The sequence below is a fragment of the Hoplias malabaricus genome, chromosome 15, assembly GCF_029633855.1.
Source record: "Hoplias malabaricus isolate fHopMal1 chromosome 15, fHopMal1.hap1, whole genome shotgun sequence".
Classification (NCBI taxonomy): domain Eukaryota; kingdom Metazoa; phylum Chordata; class Actinopteri; order Characiformes; family Erythrinidae; genus Hoplias; species Hoplias malabaricus.
Window position 1 is genome coordinate 11,605,339 of NC_089814.1, and position 17,995 is coordinate 11,623,333.

Genomic DNA, 17,995 nt, shown 5'->3' on the forward strand with positions numbered 1-17,995 from the left:
CTGTGAAGGACTGGTGCCCCCTCCAGGGTGTATTCTCACTTTGCGCCAAATGAGTCCAGGTAGGCTCTGGACCCACCATGACCCTGAACTGGATAAGCGCTTACAGGTAATGAATGAATGAATGAGCCTACATTAACTAACTGCATTTGGAATCCCTCTTCTTGTCAGAGAACTGTGCACTGTAAAGTATCTAAACTTCTGAGTGTTGGGTAAATTCTCATAATTAGGTTTTTCAGTGTTTTATAACTCTAACAACTATGTTTCATTAATCTAACCAGTGAAATCTTAAAATGCAATAAGATTGTAGCAACAGAATGTGTATTTAGCATGAGTTTTCAGTGACAGAGGCTGACGGTATAGATGAGCTAGCACTATAGCTAACACTAAAAGTAATACTGGAGCTGGTTCAACTGACTGGAGCTGTTTTTTGAACCAATCAAGTTCAGCAATTTATGGTTTTGAACACCAATTCAAGACAGCTGATGGCCCAAACTAAAGTATATTGTCGTGTGGGATATTTCTAACACAAGGGCAGCCTTAATAGCTTCCTCACATTATTCACTGTATGCGCTTTTTTAAATCTGTTCTCAGATATGAAGATTGTGTAGTGAATGAGGTTTTTGTGCCTGATTTGGGAGGCATCTTATAGCTCCAGTGTGCACTCACTGATTAACCCTCAGTCAGAGAGAGCACACTGTAGAGAACCAGCCCAGTAGAACTTCATATTAGATTTCACTTCTACAATTTGAATTGTCAGTTACCTCATCAAAAAGTCCAAATAAGACATCCCGTGTCTCTCTACCGAGTTCTCTCAGCACTATGCCTCATTAGTTGAGGTCCTCTGGGACTTTAAAGGGAAACACTGGATCTCAGAGTCAACTCTTCATACACACACATGCACACTTCTTTCATACCCACCTCATTAGTGTTTCACTTGAATGTGTTTTTAAACTTCTATGGGGAATGCCTTTGTTCTCATTGTCAACTAGCATATCTAGCAAGTATGACTGACTTGAATCACCATGTGAATTTTAAAGTCCCATCACTTCTAAACTTGATTTACTCCCACATACTGATAAGAACTGGGGTACTCTGTTAACTGTAGGATGCAGATATGGATTTGTGACTTCCTGAAGAAATTATATTAGTCAGAATTTCTGTATAAGTGGGTGCCAGAGGCAGCTAAAGTCCAAGGCTGTGAATAGTTGGGCATGGAAACATTGTCCTGACAGCAGACACAATGTGAGCGCTGCCCACGCTGCATATTGTGACAGTGCTCAGGCCCTGTCTTGGCCTTCCTTCTTGTCACAAATAGAGCCATTTAAAGAACTAGCTGTCATAGCAACAACCTGCTGTGTCAAAAAGAGAAGTAGAGGCTTAAGGATTAGGTCAGGGTTAGGGTTAGTATAATTTGGTGATTTCCAGTTCAACACATTTGAAAGCACAAAGGTTAACAATTTAACACTAAATTAGATCAGTGGGGTACCAGGCCTGGAGTTGAGAATCACTTTAACATATGTGCTAAAGCCAAAGAAGGGCCTGTTTATAAAAGGCATCCAAATATGCAGGGCAGAGGTATTCCAGGGTTTAATTTCAATTTTTTTTTAACATATACCCTCTACAAACTTGCCAATCACATGGAGCCACTTCATGCCTACATTTGACAAGTGGCTAATAACAATACGTAAGGAGGGAATATTTTAGTCGACTGGCCTTGAAACCTTTGTAATGCAGAAAAAATAATCTTTTTTGAGAATTATGAGCATAAACCTTAGTGGAAATTCTGTTTCTGTATACCTTCATTGGCTATAGTCTAGTCTAAAACTGTTTTTGTTGTTGATAGCTCTGTAGACTTTAGCTTGCAAATTATTTAAGTTATCTTTTATTAGAAGTATCTGTCACATCTGCTGCCTATCCTCCACACCAACAGAGGTCGCTCTCACCAGAATTTTAGAACTGGTCACATGATTCCTGTGTCTGCCATTTTGGTATAAAAGCCCTTTGTCTTGCAGGCTTCATTGCGAAGTCTTGTTTGGTGTTTCCCTGCAATTCTGAGCGCTCTTGTACTGGAATAGCTTTTGTGTGTATGGTTGTTCAATTGGTTTGTTCAATTAGGTTACTGGATTTTTGATTGTGTCTTTTGGATCTCACGGTTCTGACCTGGTTTATTGTTGTTGCCGAGTTTGTGTCATTAAAACCTGCACTTGATTCTCAGCTGTAGAAGCTCGAATTTCTGCTACTGGTTCTTCCTGAGATTCAGGGAGTGGAGGAGCCGTGCAAAGTAGAACTTCTTGCATGAGACGCAGCAAGTCATCCATTCTTTGTTCAAGTCTTCTGTAATGAGGGACTTCCAAACAGGAGTGAGAATCAAGTGCAGATTTTAATGACACAAACTCGACAACAACAATAAACCAGGTCAAAACCGTGAGATCCGTCCAAGGTACAAAGCATTCAATCCAAAAGACACAATCAAAAGACAAAAAAAAACAAAAGACAAAAAAACAGTAACCTAATAGAACAAACCAATGGTTCATACACACAAGAGCACTCAGAATTGCAGGGAAACACCCAACAAGACTTCGCAATGAAGCCTGCAAGACAAAGGGCTTTTATACCAAAATGGCAGACACAGGAATCATGTGACCAGTTCTAAAATTCTGGTGAGAGCGACCTCTGTTGGTGTGGAGGATAGGCAGCAGATGTGACAGAATCATTTATTTGCAAAATGAATTTATCACAGTAATCATTGTTAAAACATATAATAGAAAGAGGTAGTGTATTTTTCAATATTTATGGTTTTGAAGTAGTAAGCATTCAAATATACAGTGGGTTACACAGGTTTATAAACAAATTAGTCAGACGTTAGTTTTAGGTTTGAACCTGGGAGTGTGTGAATTTGCAACAATTTCTGGGGGAGTTCTGCAGGTTAATCTGACACATATTTCCTCGTCAGTCTCTCACACTTACAAGGGCTCATATAATTAACTTACACTTGTGTTTTGGAGAGCACCGAAAGGGAAGAAGTCAGTTCAACTAGACAAGGGCAAGTTTAAACAGCCCCTGAAAGGGACCCTGGTATATGAAGATGGAGAAATACTGATTTAAATGCAGAGAGCCGTGTTCTGTGAGAGGTGAACAGCTGATGATGTGAGCTGCATATTGACACGTTCAGGGATTTGTGCTGTTGCTGGGTTCTCTGTTGGTTGAAATCAGCTTGTGGTACATTTGCCTTTACTGGACGCAGCAAGCTTGAAGGCACACAGAAGGGTGACACTTGACCTCCATTAAGTTGTGAGAAAGTGTGTAGAGCGAGGCATAATCAGGCAGTGGTGCACTGGGTTTTTAGGCTGTGGAGGTGCTAGGGTCCAGCTGTTTTCAGGAGAACGACGTCATTATTTGTGCTGATGGATCCTGAAGCTTTCTTGTCCTCCTGTTCCTTGTCTCTTCATGTTTCACCCATCTTTTCCTCAAGCACATGACCCCCCCTTTCTTTCCCCCCCTTGTTCCAATTCTGTGCTTGTATAACAACGCCCACACAGCCAGCAGTGCACATCTATGAAGCTGCTGCAGAAGCCCATGTGAAGAGCCTTGCTTTTATGAAAGCCGTGAAACACTGAGCAAAGTCTCTGTGAGCAGCTGCAGGATCAGGGGCCAAACTTGAGGCTAAAGATCAGGCAGCAGTGTCAGTTTGAATTAGTCACTTCATATGCCAATGCCCCCCTCTCTCTCCCGCAGCCTGCCTTTTCTTCCATTGCCTTAGAGCATGATTCTCATCCGCATGGACGCACCCATCCAGTTCGGGATCACCACGTTCTTTCCTTACATGTTAGAAGCTTTTGATGGTCATTTTAAAGGTTAACCTTGAAAGTGGTGCAACATTAATCATATAATGTAACATGAGCCTCTGATATGTAATGATTAAGGCCAGGGGTGCTAAATCCCAGGCTCGGGCCCCTGTAACTTGCTGGTTTTGCCTGCTTTAATGTGCTTGATGAAACTCATCCCATGATTACTGAGCACCTTGGAAGTGTCAAAGGTGTTGGAGTAGTGAAAACTTGTTATGCAGCATTCTGTAGCACAGCATCGTATATGGGTTTTCTGTGTTGTTGATCTGTATTCCCTTAAACAGATCTTTTAACCACAAGTATAATGGTTGTTTTCTAGTCTTTATTTCTGAAAATATAATCTTAGATTTCAGTGGCATGGATTTATGATGAGAGCTTTTTCAACAGATGTTTTGATGGTTATATGTTTTTTTATTTGCTTGGAGAGTAAAAGCTTTCGGTGGTTTGCAGTTTATATCCTGCTTACTGATTAGCTTTCTATTGCTTGTTAGCCTCATTAGCCTTGTAGCTATAGAAACAATCTCTGGGCTTAATTTCCCTCCTACGTTTTTGATAAGGGGGATGTGTACGTTTGTTTTCCATTGAACTTCTCTTCTAAATATCTGTTACACACTGTACTACAAAGAGATCTCGACAAATCTCACTCACAAAATTTAGCGGAAACATAACAGCCAGATGGAACGAAACATGAAGGTCAAAAATGGTCCCTACTGTGTTATAGCATAAGATTTCTCGAGGGAGACTCATTCAAGCCTCTGTTTGCAGGTAATGTAATGTTCAGTGCACTGGTGTGCAGACACTGTTGTATGGAGGCTATGCTAGCTTTGACAGACAGGCTTTCTGACAGAGAGGCCAGGTCCAGTCTCATCATTCTGAGGCCAGTGAGCAGACTTGGCACCTGATGCACTTTGACATCTGAACTAGTCATGAGTGGACAGAATGCTTAGCCAGAGCCGCAGACCTGGGAGTGGCACTCAGAACAGTTGCATAACCAAGCTCTACTGCACTGTCCCTCAGACAAATCTCCAGTATTCTGCGAAGGCACTACACTAGCTTTCATTTATTTTTCTGTTCAGAATGACCTCCAAGTAAAAGATAATCCATTTCAACATCATGGGAAAGAAGCAGAGCTTATTAAACAGAAGCCATAGTTTTATTTAAAAAAAGTAGGCAGGGAAAGTGTTCAACGTCAAACATCATTTGTAGAAGCTTCTTGCAGTTTTTTTGCTTCTCAAATTAAAAATAATCTCCCCATTGTTCTGAGAACTCAAGCAACTTATTTGTTTGATTTACAAATGTTATTTTTTTGTCTACTTCTTTGGTTCTTTTAACAGCTACACACGATTTCAGACTTATAACGCTGAGTTGTCTCTTCTTACAGTGGAAGGATGGACTGTAATAATGGATGATTTTTTTTTTCACATCTGTTGGGCTTCATTTACTCTTATTGTTCGAAAAATGAATGCCTTAAGTGTACTGCTAATGTTACTGTGATATCAGCAGTGTTCTACCAGGTCGTGTGTGGTTATAATGCTATATAATAATAATAATAAATCTTTTTCACTATACTGTATGTTTTAAAATATTTCAGAACTAGTTTTAGAAACTCTTTTTATCAGGTAATACCTCCTGAAAAACCTACACTGTGTTTAATGGGCATTGTGCCTGGAAATGGAGTAACTAAAAGGTATTTACCCGCAAATATCATAGTTTGTGATCATTTTATGACTGATGGCATTTGTCTGTTTCTATGATGTAGAAATGAATGCTTCTGTGGTCATGTTTATTACGTTAGAGCTACACAGGGCCCATCCATCATACACATGCATGTGATAGAGCTCATGAGTAGTTCGATTGAAGGATGTGATGCGAGGTTTTGGTGGATTTTTGTCAGTTTATTCTGAAGGATTAGCCTATTTCATCTCTTCTGTGTTACTTTGAGTGGCACTTACATTAGATAAAAATAGCTGTAGTCGCAGGCTTAACTGAATTGTTCTTTCACCATCTGTTTGAACTGAATGCGTGTTCTCTTTGCATAAACTGTAAGACTAAAAAGCATTTTAGACTTAACCCTAAATGTTATAAAAAGCCTAAGGGCATGGCTTTACACTGTCATTTTTCAATGATGTTTAATCAGCAAAGGATGCATAGAGAAAGGCCACAACTCCATTAAAAAGGTAATCTACCAATAAATTGAGTCTTGCTCGGTGATAATGAGTGGATGCTGCTATTTTCCTTGATGTTTCTATTGATTAATTTGCTGATGTATGTGTGCATGTGAGGCGGCATGAGATGTGCATCATGCCAGACGCCAGAGTGTGCCACTTTTAATAGCTCTCGCAGCACATTAAATGAAGGGTGACAAAGTGAGGCTCATTTGTAGCTTGTGCATACTAAAGGGATTTGTGCCCTGGAGGAAAGCTTATCTTCAGATGTAAGCCCTCGCTGTATTACAGTGTGTCCTATTAATTATTATCAACAGCTTCAGTGAGCTAGTGTGCAGTACGACGACAATGTACAGCATATTGTCCTTTCGAGCTTGTGAACTGTGCTGTTGCATCTCATTGCATTGCATTGTGTTTCATCATGACAGCACTATCCATGACTTAAATAACTCTTAAATAAAGGAATGTTTTCGATCAATAACAATGGGTAACCAATTATTTTAATGAATGTCAAGAACTGTTCTTGCTGATTTTTGGTCATGAAAAATTGTTCTCACTTTTTAAATAGGCTTTGGATAAAATCTGCAAAAAAAAAAAATGTAGAAAATGATAAAAAACAAAGAAAAACAGTTGAATGAGAAGGTGTCCAAACTTTGACTGAACTTTGAAAATGGCCCAAAACAAAGGAAACCCTCGCTGAGTGGGCGTGTCCAAACATTTGACTGGTACTGTAAATAAGAAAGTAGGATATGGACACTTTAAAGGGCCTATAATATTAAGTTTAAATGGTTCTCTTTTTTTTCATCCTTTTTTTTTGCCAGTTTTCTCCCCAAACATTTGTGCTCCAATTCCATCCTTTCAGTGAATCCCCACTGATTGCACACGGGCTTAGAAGGGGTGAGGCAAATATCTGAATTTTACAAAAAGTGTTTTTTGATTACAATTGTGAACTACACCATTAACGGTTAAACATATCAGAGAAGAATGCAAACTGCCCAGATATGTCACATTCGCTGATATATGCTGCTCATGCTAGACCGCACTGCCGGCAGTGAGAAGGGACCATCCTGCTATCCAGAGAGTGAGACCGACTCCCCGTCTTGAATGGCTGTGGCATCAGCTGGGTTTGAACCTGCAGTCTCCAGATGATAGGGCCAACACTTAGACCACTGCGTCATTCTGAATTAGCTCAAGGCCATATGGCCATCTGACACAGCGTGTTTGCCCATAACTGTGATGTCCTTATAAGTGCCGCTACTGCCGAATACGTGTGGAACTCTACATCTAAAGCTTTATTTCTCAACCCAGAACTAACATGCTGTTTTCCTTTTTTATTTTCCAGAAAAATGAGCTCCAGGACGCTATACAGGAGAGGCACCGCCTCAACCTTGAGCTGTTGAGCCAAAACGTGAAGGCAGGGCAGTATGAGCAGGTAGGAACTCATTGGCCACAACCTTTGGATCAATGCCTGGTTATTAGTCTGCCCACTCTGAGACATGTGGCCCTATGATTCTCCTCAGCTTCCACCCGCATCAATCTAATGCAGTCGCACACCACAGCCTAATCAATAACCACAGGATCCCTGCCTGATTTGAATAGACCCGGCTCAATTATGCTCTGATTGAACTGTAGCTTGTATGCATTTGTAAACTTAGCAAAACTGTACTGGCTGTAGCCCTCAGTAAAGTAAGCATTCTTATACATGAAGGAGCAAGAAAAGGTTATTTGGATCTGTAAGATAATATCGCTATAAGGGGTGTTTTCCCAGACAGGGAGCGGGATAAAGTCCAGGACTAGGCTTTTTTTGCTCTATTTTTACCAGGTGCCATTTATATTGTATAAGAATGAATTCATGATGAATTAAACATTAGATTTGTCCAAAATGAACTTTACTTAACACCTCCCTTTTCTGATTCTTCTCTATTTGTTATTATGGCCCCTGGGCCACCAAATGCATTGCCCACTGGCTTCCCAAAGATGATTTGTTTATTACTATTTAATGTCCTTTGTGAAGTGCTTGGAATTAAGAACTTGATGTAGTCTCCAGCATCTAGCCATTAGCTGTGTCAAGTTTGGAAACCCACACAGCAGTATCAGTACCAGTGCTGTGACGGATCTCTCTCTTTGGCTAAGTGGCTGAGGCAGTGGATCTGGTCCTGGTGGAGCACTGCTGAGAGTGGCAGACTGGGGCTACTGTCGCTAATGGTGTCATTTTTGCTTGTGCTTTTTTGCCAAGCGGCCTGGGCACACAGCTTGGCTCTCTCTCTCTCTCTCTCTCTCTCTCTCTCTCTCTCTCTCAGCATAACACAGAGCCTGCTCCATTGCTTGCCTCACCCAACAAAAAGGAGCCATCTGTCCCAACCCCAGACAAGCAGCTGAGATAAAAAAAAAAAAAAAAAAGAAGCCTTCTGCCTAATCAGGTAGCGGCACCCAGGAGAGGCGCCCACTCCCTGCCCCTCCGTGATCAAAGGCTCGTTTTGCAGTGCAGGAGGTGTTAACAAGGATGGGCAGAGTGGGTAAATATCCCTAGGAAGGACGTCTATGTTTGTCACGCACTCTGACATCAGCCCGGCCACTTTCTTGTCTTCCACGCTAGGATCGATATGAGATGAGAATCAGCCCTTCTATTTCACCAGGCCTGCCCTGATGAAATGTATCCCAGTAAATGAGAGGGAGTGCATAGCCGCTCTGAGTGATGCAGCTACAGAGACTTGATGGCAACAGTGATTACAGAGAAACTTTTGATTGGTGGTCTTACAGCCATAATTAAGGACATAAATCTGACAATAGTCAGATTTACTTCAGTAATTAATCTGGTGCCAGTTTATGTGCTTCTTTTTCTCTGTGTTGTTGCGGTCAGAACAAGACCCTCTCTGTATTTAATCTCGTAACAATCCCAGCTGCCCTTTATTTGTACCAAAAATTGCAGCAGTAACATTTCATTTCTATTAATGGTAGATGCCTTTTCTCTATCCAAACTTAACCAGTGCTTCTTCTAAAATCAGGAATATTCTCATTTATTCTCTTTATTTATCTAGAAGGGTCAAGCACATTAATGAGGTCGGGTGCAGATGTTGAGTGATTAGGTCTGGTCCGTTTTGGGAAATGTCTGCTGATTAATAGTCCCATTTACTTCCGTATATTTTTTGTAGAACCCCTCTCACAACCCTCAGGTTAAGAACATCTGCTCCACAGTGAACCATTTCACATCCAACAAGTCTGAGTGACTTTGTTTACATCTCAGCTATTGAATTCTGTAGGAATTTTGCATGTAATTTAGCTTTAATGCCAGAATCTGTCAGAATGATTTATGAAGTTTTGTTATTTATTTTTTTTAATATTGCTTAGATGTCAGAATCTGTGCCATGCATTGTTATTGTACAGTATGTTCCCATGATTCATGAAAAAAGGGGCAGCTGAGGAAGATGCAGAGTCAGCAGCTTTGTCACAGTTGATGCTAGCTTTCCCCCTGAAGACCAACTGCGGCCCCGGAATTTATTCAACCTCCCCACCAGCCAATTGTGTGATTCATTGCTAAAGTGGTTACATAAGCAAGCAATATCAGATTTTCTGTGCCTTTGGAGACATTGAGTTCTGTCTAAAAAGTGTATCTCATTAAAATATGTAGAGAATTTCTGCAGTTCCAGTTGCTCATTCTCTCTTTCTCTGCTCTATCTCTCATCCTCTCTGAAGGTGAAGTCAGACTATGAGCGGCTCAGGGAGACATTCGGTTGTGTAAGGCAAGAGAGAGACTCGGTGCGGCAGCAGAAGGCTGAGCTCCAGGACAAACTGGAAAACCTTGAGCAGGTCCTAAAGGTGGGAGAACCCCTAACATTACTTATCAGGGCCTTATCAGAAATTCATTCTTCATTCTTCTTCTTGAGTTCCACTGCTTTCAGTCATCACAGTGCTTCCATCAAATATCATTAGATATTATTTTAGAATCGTCTTAATACTTAGACGACGTAGATTTCCGTTTATGTTACTTGATATAGAGTGGTATTTAAGAACTGAGGCAGATGAATAAATGAACCAGGGGTGTCCAGCACACTGATTTCCCTAAATTAGACATTGAATACAGATTCCTGATATAAACTCTTGTAATTCTGATCAAATGGGATTGGTTTATTTTGGTATTTGGAGAGCTCTTGTTATTGTTCTTGCCTCTTCTCTTCTATATTGATTGTTTGTTCACCAGGTGTGTCTCATCAGGAAAAAAAAGACAGCTCATAACAAGAAATCGATTGTAGATTCTCAAAAATGAAGTAAAGCATTTAGCTGTCCTGTATTGGTCATCATTGATTATGTAATCAAAATGATGATGGAAAGAGAATGTTTTGAGGTTTGGAAAAGAGACCAGAAGAGTGGAGAGAAAAGGGAAGTGACCAATGAGGTCTTTCAGATGTTCTGGTCAATTATCTGCCCACAAATATGTAATATGTTCTATCAACATTCTTATAGAAGCTGATTTCAGAAGACGGTTTGCTTTTAATTGACCATTATGGGGTTGTGGGGGGCTTAATTATTTCTCAATAACTCTTCATAAGAAAGTTTTTTGTTCCGGTAGGTAGTGCAGAGTGCAGAGTAACCGTTTCATTGTGCATTGTAACTGTTTCTCTGAAGTTAAGCAGCTGGAGCAAAACTTTGTATGTCCATTAAAAAAAAAATACAGGGGGTCCTCGACTTACGACTTTGATCCGTTCCTACGTCGTGTCGTAAACCGATTTTCGGTGTAAGTCGGAACATATGTACATACTGTACGTAAATAACATACTGTAAGCACTTATCCTAACACCTATCCTCCTCGGTCCCGAGCCGCGTAACCGTGTATTCTTCCGCCGCGCAACCGTGTATTCTTCCGCTGCGCACACCAACCACTAAGTTCGCGTTACGACGTTTACGAGGCAAAACCACTTAAGTCGAAACAAGGCTTTATACAGTAAACGGGAGATGTGTCGTAACCACGAAACATCGTAACTCGGGACTGACGTAGCTCCGGTTTCCTCCCACAGTCCAAAAACACACGTTGCAGGTGGATTGGCGACTCGAAAGTGTCCGTAAGTGTGAGTGTGTGAGTGAATGTGTGTGTGTCTGTGTTGCCCTGTGAAGGACTGGCGCCCCCTCCAGGGTGTATTCCCGCCTTGCGCCCGATGATTCCAGGTAGGCTCTGGACCCCCCGTGACCCTAAATTGGATAAGCGGTTACAGATAATGGATGGATGGATGGGACTGACGTAACCCGAGGACCTCCTGTAGTTTAAAAATGCCATCTGCCTTTTTTATTGTGTCAGAATTTCATGATAAATGGACCAACACATATCGCCCAATTTAGCTTAGTATTAACAATTTTCCATTAATTTCTATAAAAGTTACCTGTTAAGTTAAAAGTTTTGAGAGATTTTGGATATGCTACTACACACACTGAACCCACAGCTGAATACAGAGTGTGTTTTTCATTGCATATGCTTAACTAACTGTGCTGAAGTGTTGAGTTGATAAAGTGGCACTGTTCCAGGACGTTGCAGATCTTCAGTCACTCCCCAATAGAAGTGCAGCCAAAGCCCCTCAGTGATTATGCAAACCCCTGTGTGTGTGTGTGTCCTGGACACCTCCAAGAAATTCAAAGGGGAAAAGAGGCTTTGCTTCTCTCAGAGAGGGGGAAAAAGATGGATAAGTCAGACCTTTTAAGCTGCTTTATGCATCTAAGCCTTACAACACAGTTGATGTACTTAACTCAAACTCCACTTCCTGTCCAATTTAACCCTGTGGTGCAGAGAGAGGAAGTTGATCTGATGAAACCTGACACTGTAGAGACCACCAGACTCACTGAGATATTCCATTTCCAATCAGCTCCTATTACACCGTCTTCTATTTCTGCTCACTCACGAATGAAGTTCACCATGCGTTGATTCGGTATATGCCACTGTCGCATCTCATTATTGTTACAGTGGTGTCTACCACAACACACAGAATGGAATCTTAACAATTTTTTAAATCGCCACTTACTCAGAAATCAGCAAGTTATGACAGTGATAAATGCATTTCAGCAACATTCATCTATGCAGAATCAGGAGTTTTTTGTGCCTCTTTGCAAAATAAATCATCCTGACTCATTCTCTATTACTCTGTCTATTTCTGTCTCTTTTCTTGGTTTCTCTGACTCTCTCACACACACCTCTCTCTCTCAGCATATGCAAGAGGCTGCCGAGCAGAAGCAGCAGCTGGAGACAGAGCATGAACAGGCCCTGGCTTTTCTCAACTCCAAACAGCAGGAGATCCAACTTCTGCAAAAGGTATGGAACACACACACCCACACACACACAGTCAGACTTTCTCTTTGTCTGTAAACTGCAAACACCAGACACAAATTTTACATTAATTTAATTTCTAAAATTAGCCACTAAGTTAGAAATTCCTAAGCATCAACAAAAAAGCTGAAACATATTTAAATCAAATTAACCTCAACAACTAAATATGATATATATTTGTATAATATTTAAGAGGTCTCTCTGTTTGCCTTCATTAAGCAAGTGCTGGAGTTGTGCTTCTATTTTGTCAAAGATTATTCCACACATCCAAAGTTCAGTCATAGAAGTTAGTTTCATTTTCAGCTTCTAGAACATCCATGTATCCTAAACTCATTAAGTGATGTTGATGGCTGGGCTCTGAAGTGGACAGGCCATTGTTCTGAGGACTCAGGCAGCTTCATACTGTAATAAATGCAGGTCTCAGAGTTTTGAACAGTACTGTAACTATTGGTCTATCTTTCTGTCTAAAAAAGCTAAATCAGTAAAATGGTAGATTGCACACCTCAACACACATTGTAAATGTTTATTGCTTTGACAACCATTTCAAAGAATTATTACTGATGATGAACGGAGAGAAGCACACAACCACAGTCAGCTTTCTGCAAGTATTTTTCTACAACACATGTAGGCATTGCATTTTCTGGTGTGTGGAAGACTGACGTAAGCGATATTCAGATATAGTGAGGTTTGGCTAAAGGTAAAAATCACAGCTGTCATAGAAGTGGCTGTTGTAATTTGGGCCCCAGAGACATGTTGGTTTTCGTTTGTGTCTGTGTGCTGTTCAAAGATGAGCTGTGACAGGAAAACAAAGCAATTAGAGCAGACACAGCACTACTGCTTGTCTCCCGAGACAGTGTCTGCCCCCCCACCCCTACACACACACACACACACACACACACACGTCATATGGACATGCAGAAACACCTGAGTTATCTCAAGTTATATCCACTGGTACAGGCCCTCCATTTTGGATCCTCTTGCATGTTCTGGTACTTACTCTACACTTACTACTCAGAAGAAAAGGGTCACATCAATCCTTTACATTTTGATTCATATATATATATATATATAGTGTAAAACATAAGTAAAAACAGAATACGATAATTTGCAAATCATTTTCAACCTATATTTAACTGAATACACTACAAAGACAAGATATTTAATGTTCAAATGGATAAACTAAATTTTTTTCTTGCAAATATTCGCTCATTTCGAATTTAAGGCGTGCAACACGTTCCAAAAGAGTTGGGACAGGGGCAACAAAAGACTGGGAAAGTTGAGGAATGCTCAAAAAACACCTGTTTGGAACATTCCACAGGTGAATGGGTTAACTGGAAACAGGGGTGCGTCATGATTGGGTATAAAGGGAGCATCCCCAAAGGGCTCAGTTGCTCACAAGCAAGAATGGGGCGAGGTTCACCACTTTGTGAACAACTGTGTGAGCAAATTGTCCAAGAGTTTAGGAACTAATTGCAGGGATTTGGGGACTGTAGATTTCATCATCTACATTCCATAATATCATCAAAAGATTCAGAGAATCTGGAGAAATCTCTGCAAGTAAGCATCCATCCATTTCATTCATTATCCACCGCTTATCCGGGTCTGGGTCGCGGGGAAAGCAGTCGGAGCAAAGAAACCCAGACCTCCCTCTCCCCAGCCACCGACTCTAGCTCCTCCGGGGGTATACCGAGGCGTTCCCAGGCCAGTCGAGACATGTAGTCTCTCCAGCGTGTTCTTGGTCTGCCCCGGGGCCTCCTCCCCGTTGGACATGCCCGGAACACCTCTCCAGGAAGGCGTCCAGGAGGCATCCGGACCAGATGCCCGAACCACCTCAACTGGCTCCTCTCAACATGGAGGAGCAGTGGCCCCACTCCGAGTCTCTCCCGGATGTCCGAGCTCCTAATCCTGTCTCTAAGGGAGAGTCCAGACACCCTGCGGAGAAAACTCATTTCAGCCGCTTGTACCCGTGATCTCGTTCTTTCGGTCACTACCCAAAGCTCGTGACTATAGTTGAGGGTTGGGAGGTAGATTGAACGGTAAATCGAGAGCTTTGCTTTTCTGCTCAGCTCTCTCTATTCACCACAACGGACCGGTACAGAACCCGCATTACTGCTGACGCTGCACCGATCCGCCTGTCAATCTCACGCTCCAACTTTCCCTCACTCGTGAACAAGACCCCGAGGTATTTAAACTCCTCCACTTGAGGCAGGATCTCACTTCCAAGTAAGCAGCGAGGCCAAAAACCAACATTGAATGCCCGTGACCTTTGATCCCTCAGATGGCACTGCATTAAAAACCAACATCATTCTGTAATGGATATTCACTTCAGAAAACCATTGTCATTGAACACAGTTCATTGTTCCATCTACACATTACACAGTACACAAGTGCACATTAAAACTCAAAGCAAAAGCCATATATCAACAATGATCAATCAATCATATATCAATCAATAAGAAATGCCACCGGCTTCTCTGGGCCCAAATTCATCGGAGATGGACTGACTGAAAGTGGAAACTTGTCCTGTGGGCTGACAAGTCCACATTTCAGATTGTTTCTGGAAATCATGGACATCGTGTCCTCTGGGCCAAAGAGGAAAAGGACTGTCCAGATTGTTTTCAGCGCAAAAGCCACCATCTCTGATGGTATGGCGTTGTGTTAGTGGGTAACTTGCACATCTGTGAAGGCACCATTAATGCTGAAGGGTACATACAGGTTTTGGAGCAACATATGCTGCCATCCAAGCAACGTCTTTTTCAGGGACGTCCCTGCTTATTTGAGCAAGACAAAGAAAAAGAGAGGTTTCAGATGCTTCCCAGCTTGGATGAAAAGTTGTGGGAAACACTTTTGTTCATTTTGTCATGTGGAGGTCTTTGATACTTCAAAAGAATATATACATTTGCACATCTTATTTGCAAGTTCAAAGCAATTGGCCTTTTCAAAAGTTGTTTTTCTCTCTAGCAATTTATAATTTAGTTAGTTTATTAAATATGCTTTGGTCATATCTTAAAGTGGTTTTAGATGTGTTTAAATGGGCACATGCTGCTAAGCATATTAAAAATTTATATACAGCAGATATTAACCAATAAAATTTTTTTACATTATATGGCCAAAATCTTGTGGGCACCATTTCTTCTGAAGTGAACGGGTTTAAGAAATTGCACCCCCACACACCCACCCCTTTTGCTACTGTAACAGACTCTACCTCTTGCCTTAGCACTAGATGTGTGTAGGATTTGATTACATAGCATCGTGAGGACATTAATGAGGTCTGGTATTTGTTATACTGTATATTGGATGACACTGGCTCACCACTAGTTAATGCCTCTATTAAGTTCAGTTTATAAAACAGTTGGCAGATTCTAAAGAAAATACAATTTGCTCTTCCAATGCATTGCTCCAAAAAACTTGCATTTAATAAATGAGCCGTATGTCTCTTGACCAGTGTTTTTTTGTCTTTAGGCTCAGGTTAAGGCCGATAAAAAGCACGAAGGCACAATCCACTTGCTAGAGGTAAGACACCTAGTCCAGTCTCCGTGCACTGACCACTCTTTCTCTGACCGTCAGAACATCAAGACTCCTATCATTGATCTGTTGATTACAGACTGTAGAAGCAGAAAGACTGAAAGAAAAAGCATAAAGTAAAGCCGTAGGTTGTCCTTATACTCATAAACGCCCTCTCATTTGTTTGATTTGGTTTGATTTCTGTGTATTTTGTTTTATTCTGTATATTTTCATTTGTTCCACAAGTAAAGTGTTGAATTTATTCAGCTATGTACATAGTTTCCACATGAAGAAGATGCATGGCATCAACACAGTCATTGTCAAAATGAACCAAGGTGAAATACAATTGTGTCTTATAACAAGGGACCGGCTGAGCCCAGACAAAAACACTTGAACTGCAACCAACTTCTAAGATGAAATCAGCAGATTTCTTTGAAAACCTTGAAGGCAAATCTTCAGCAAAAGATTGCGTTTTTCCCCTGGAACTAAAAAAATGAATAAATGGTATTTGATGCATTTTTTGACTGAATATTAAATCATTAAAAGTGAAATCTCTGACGTTGCAGAATTGAATATATGTGGGAATGTGTGTACATCGAATCAATTCAGAGCTGGACTTTTTTTTACAGTGTAATGTTTTTTGTTTGATTTTGAATTAAAGATTTAATTTCTGCCATTCTGATTTATGTTTTTCCTTTTGTGCTTGAACAGAACAATATGGACAGAATGCAGGTATATGCTATTTCATGCAGAGACCCTGAAATCATCCCACAACTACAGGGGTTGGACAATGAAAGTGAAACACCTGGTTTTAGACCACAATAATTTATTAGTATGGTGTAGGGCCTCCTTTTGCGGCCAATACAGCGTCAGTTTGTCTTGGGAATGACATATACAAGTCCTGCACAGTGGTCAGAGGGATTTTAAGCCATTCTTCTTGCAGGATAGTGGCCAGGTCACTACGTGATGCTGGTGGAGGAAAACGTTTCCTGACTCGCTCCTCCAAAACACCCCAAAGTGGCTCAATAATATTTAGATCTGGTGACTGTGCAGGCCATGGGAGATGTTCAACTTCACTTTCATGTTCATCAAACCAATCTTTCACCAGTCTTGCTGTGTGTATTGGTGCATTGTCATCCTGATACACGGCACCGCCTTCAGGATACAATGTTTGAACCATTGGATGCACATGGTCTTACTGGTGCAATGTGCAGTTAATGAAGATTGGCCACCAGGCTGCTCCAATTTAGCCATGAAACCTCCCACACTAAAATGACAGGTGTTTCAGTTTCATTTTCTTACCCCTGTATATATTGTTCTAATAAAAAGTTATTTCTCATATATGCTAGACACTTTTTTAAATTATGAAGTCATATAACTTAAAAAAAGACTCACTTAAAAATAGCCAGATGTTGACTGCTGTGCAAAATTAATATTTTTCCTGGTTATAAACTAACATGCTCTAATCAACTTAATTTTTCAGCAGAATGTTGTATCAGGACCTTGACATGTTGCCTGGGTGGAATTCAGGGCTGCGTAAACTGTGTTTCTTATCTATATTGCACTGTGGTTAGAGTGGTTTCAGCACATATCAGGTTTTTTTTTTTTTTTTTTTTTTTTTATAATCCTCTTATGTCAGTGCCACATGTGGCAGTGTTACTTAAGAGTACTAATATGCAGTTGTCATTGCCCACAGTGAAACAGTGAAGCTGTTGCTTTGCGCAGTGCTGCTTCTTCTGCAAAGTTGAGGCTCACCTGGGATCGCAAGCAGTAATTGGCTCTATTTATGATAGTCAAGGCATTAAGTCCCCATTGTCTTTGCAGAAACTATTAGAATTAGCATTATAAACTGCATATTTAACCTTATGTGGTACAAGAATATTGTAATCAAAAAAACTGTTAGTAAAATTAGGTTGCATTTGAGGTTTGACATTTAATATTTGTTCTCTTTCTCCTCCTCCTTGTTTTTTCAAACCTTCAAGATCACAGTTCACAACTTGGAGCAGAAATGGCAGTCTCAGAATGCTAAGTGTAATATTTTGTCTAAAGACCTGGAGAAATTTCACCTGTCTGACACTGTAGAATTTGCACCCTCTGATCTTCAGCACACACCACAGAAAACACTCTCCATTCTTCACAACGACCTGCACAGCCACACTGGGAAAGGTGAGCAA

The 17,995-nt window shown here is 40.9% G+C and overlaps 1 protein-coding gene across 2 annotated transcripts in view; it reads left to right on the forward strand.

Moving 5' to 3' along the window:
* The window catches only part of rimbp2a (RIMS binding protein 2a), a 67,085-nt gene that overhangs the window by 23,904 nt on the left and 25,186 nt on the right, over window positions 1-17,995 (forward strand). Inside the window, exons 4-9 of one of the 2 annotated variants that reach the window (XM_066645102.1) lie at window positions 7,353-7,442; window positions 9,704-9,826; window positions 12,198-12,302; window positions 15,780-15,830; window positions 16,533-16,553; window positions 17,804-17,987. In XM_066645102.1, the coding sequence (XP_066501199.1) occupies window positions 7,353-7,442; window positions 9,704-9,826; window positions 12,198-12,302; window positions 15,780-15,830; window positions 16,533-16,553; window positions 17,804-17,987 (574 nt within the window). The remainder of the gene's footprint in view (window positions 1-7,352; window positions 7,443-9,703; window positions 9,827-12,197; window positions 12,303-15,779; window positions 15,831-16,532; window positions 16,554-17,803; window positions 17,988-17,995) is intronic. The other variant, XM_066645101.1, reaches the window with a different exon arrangement.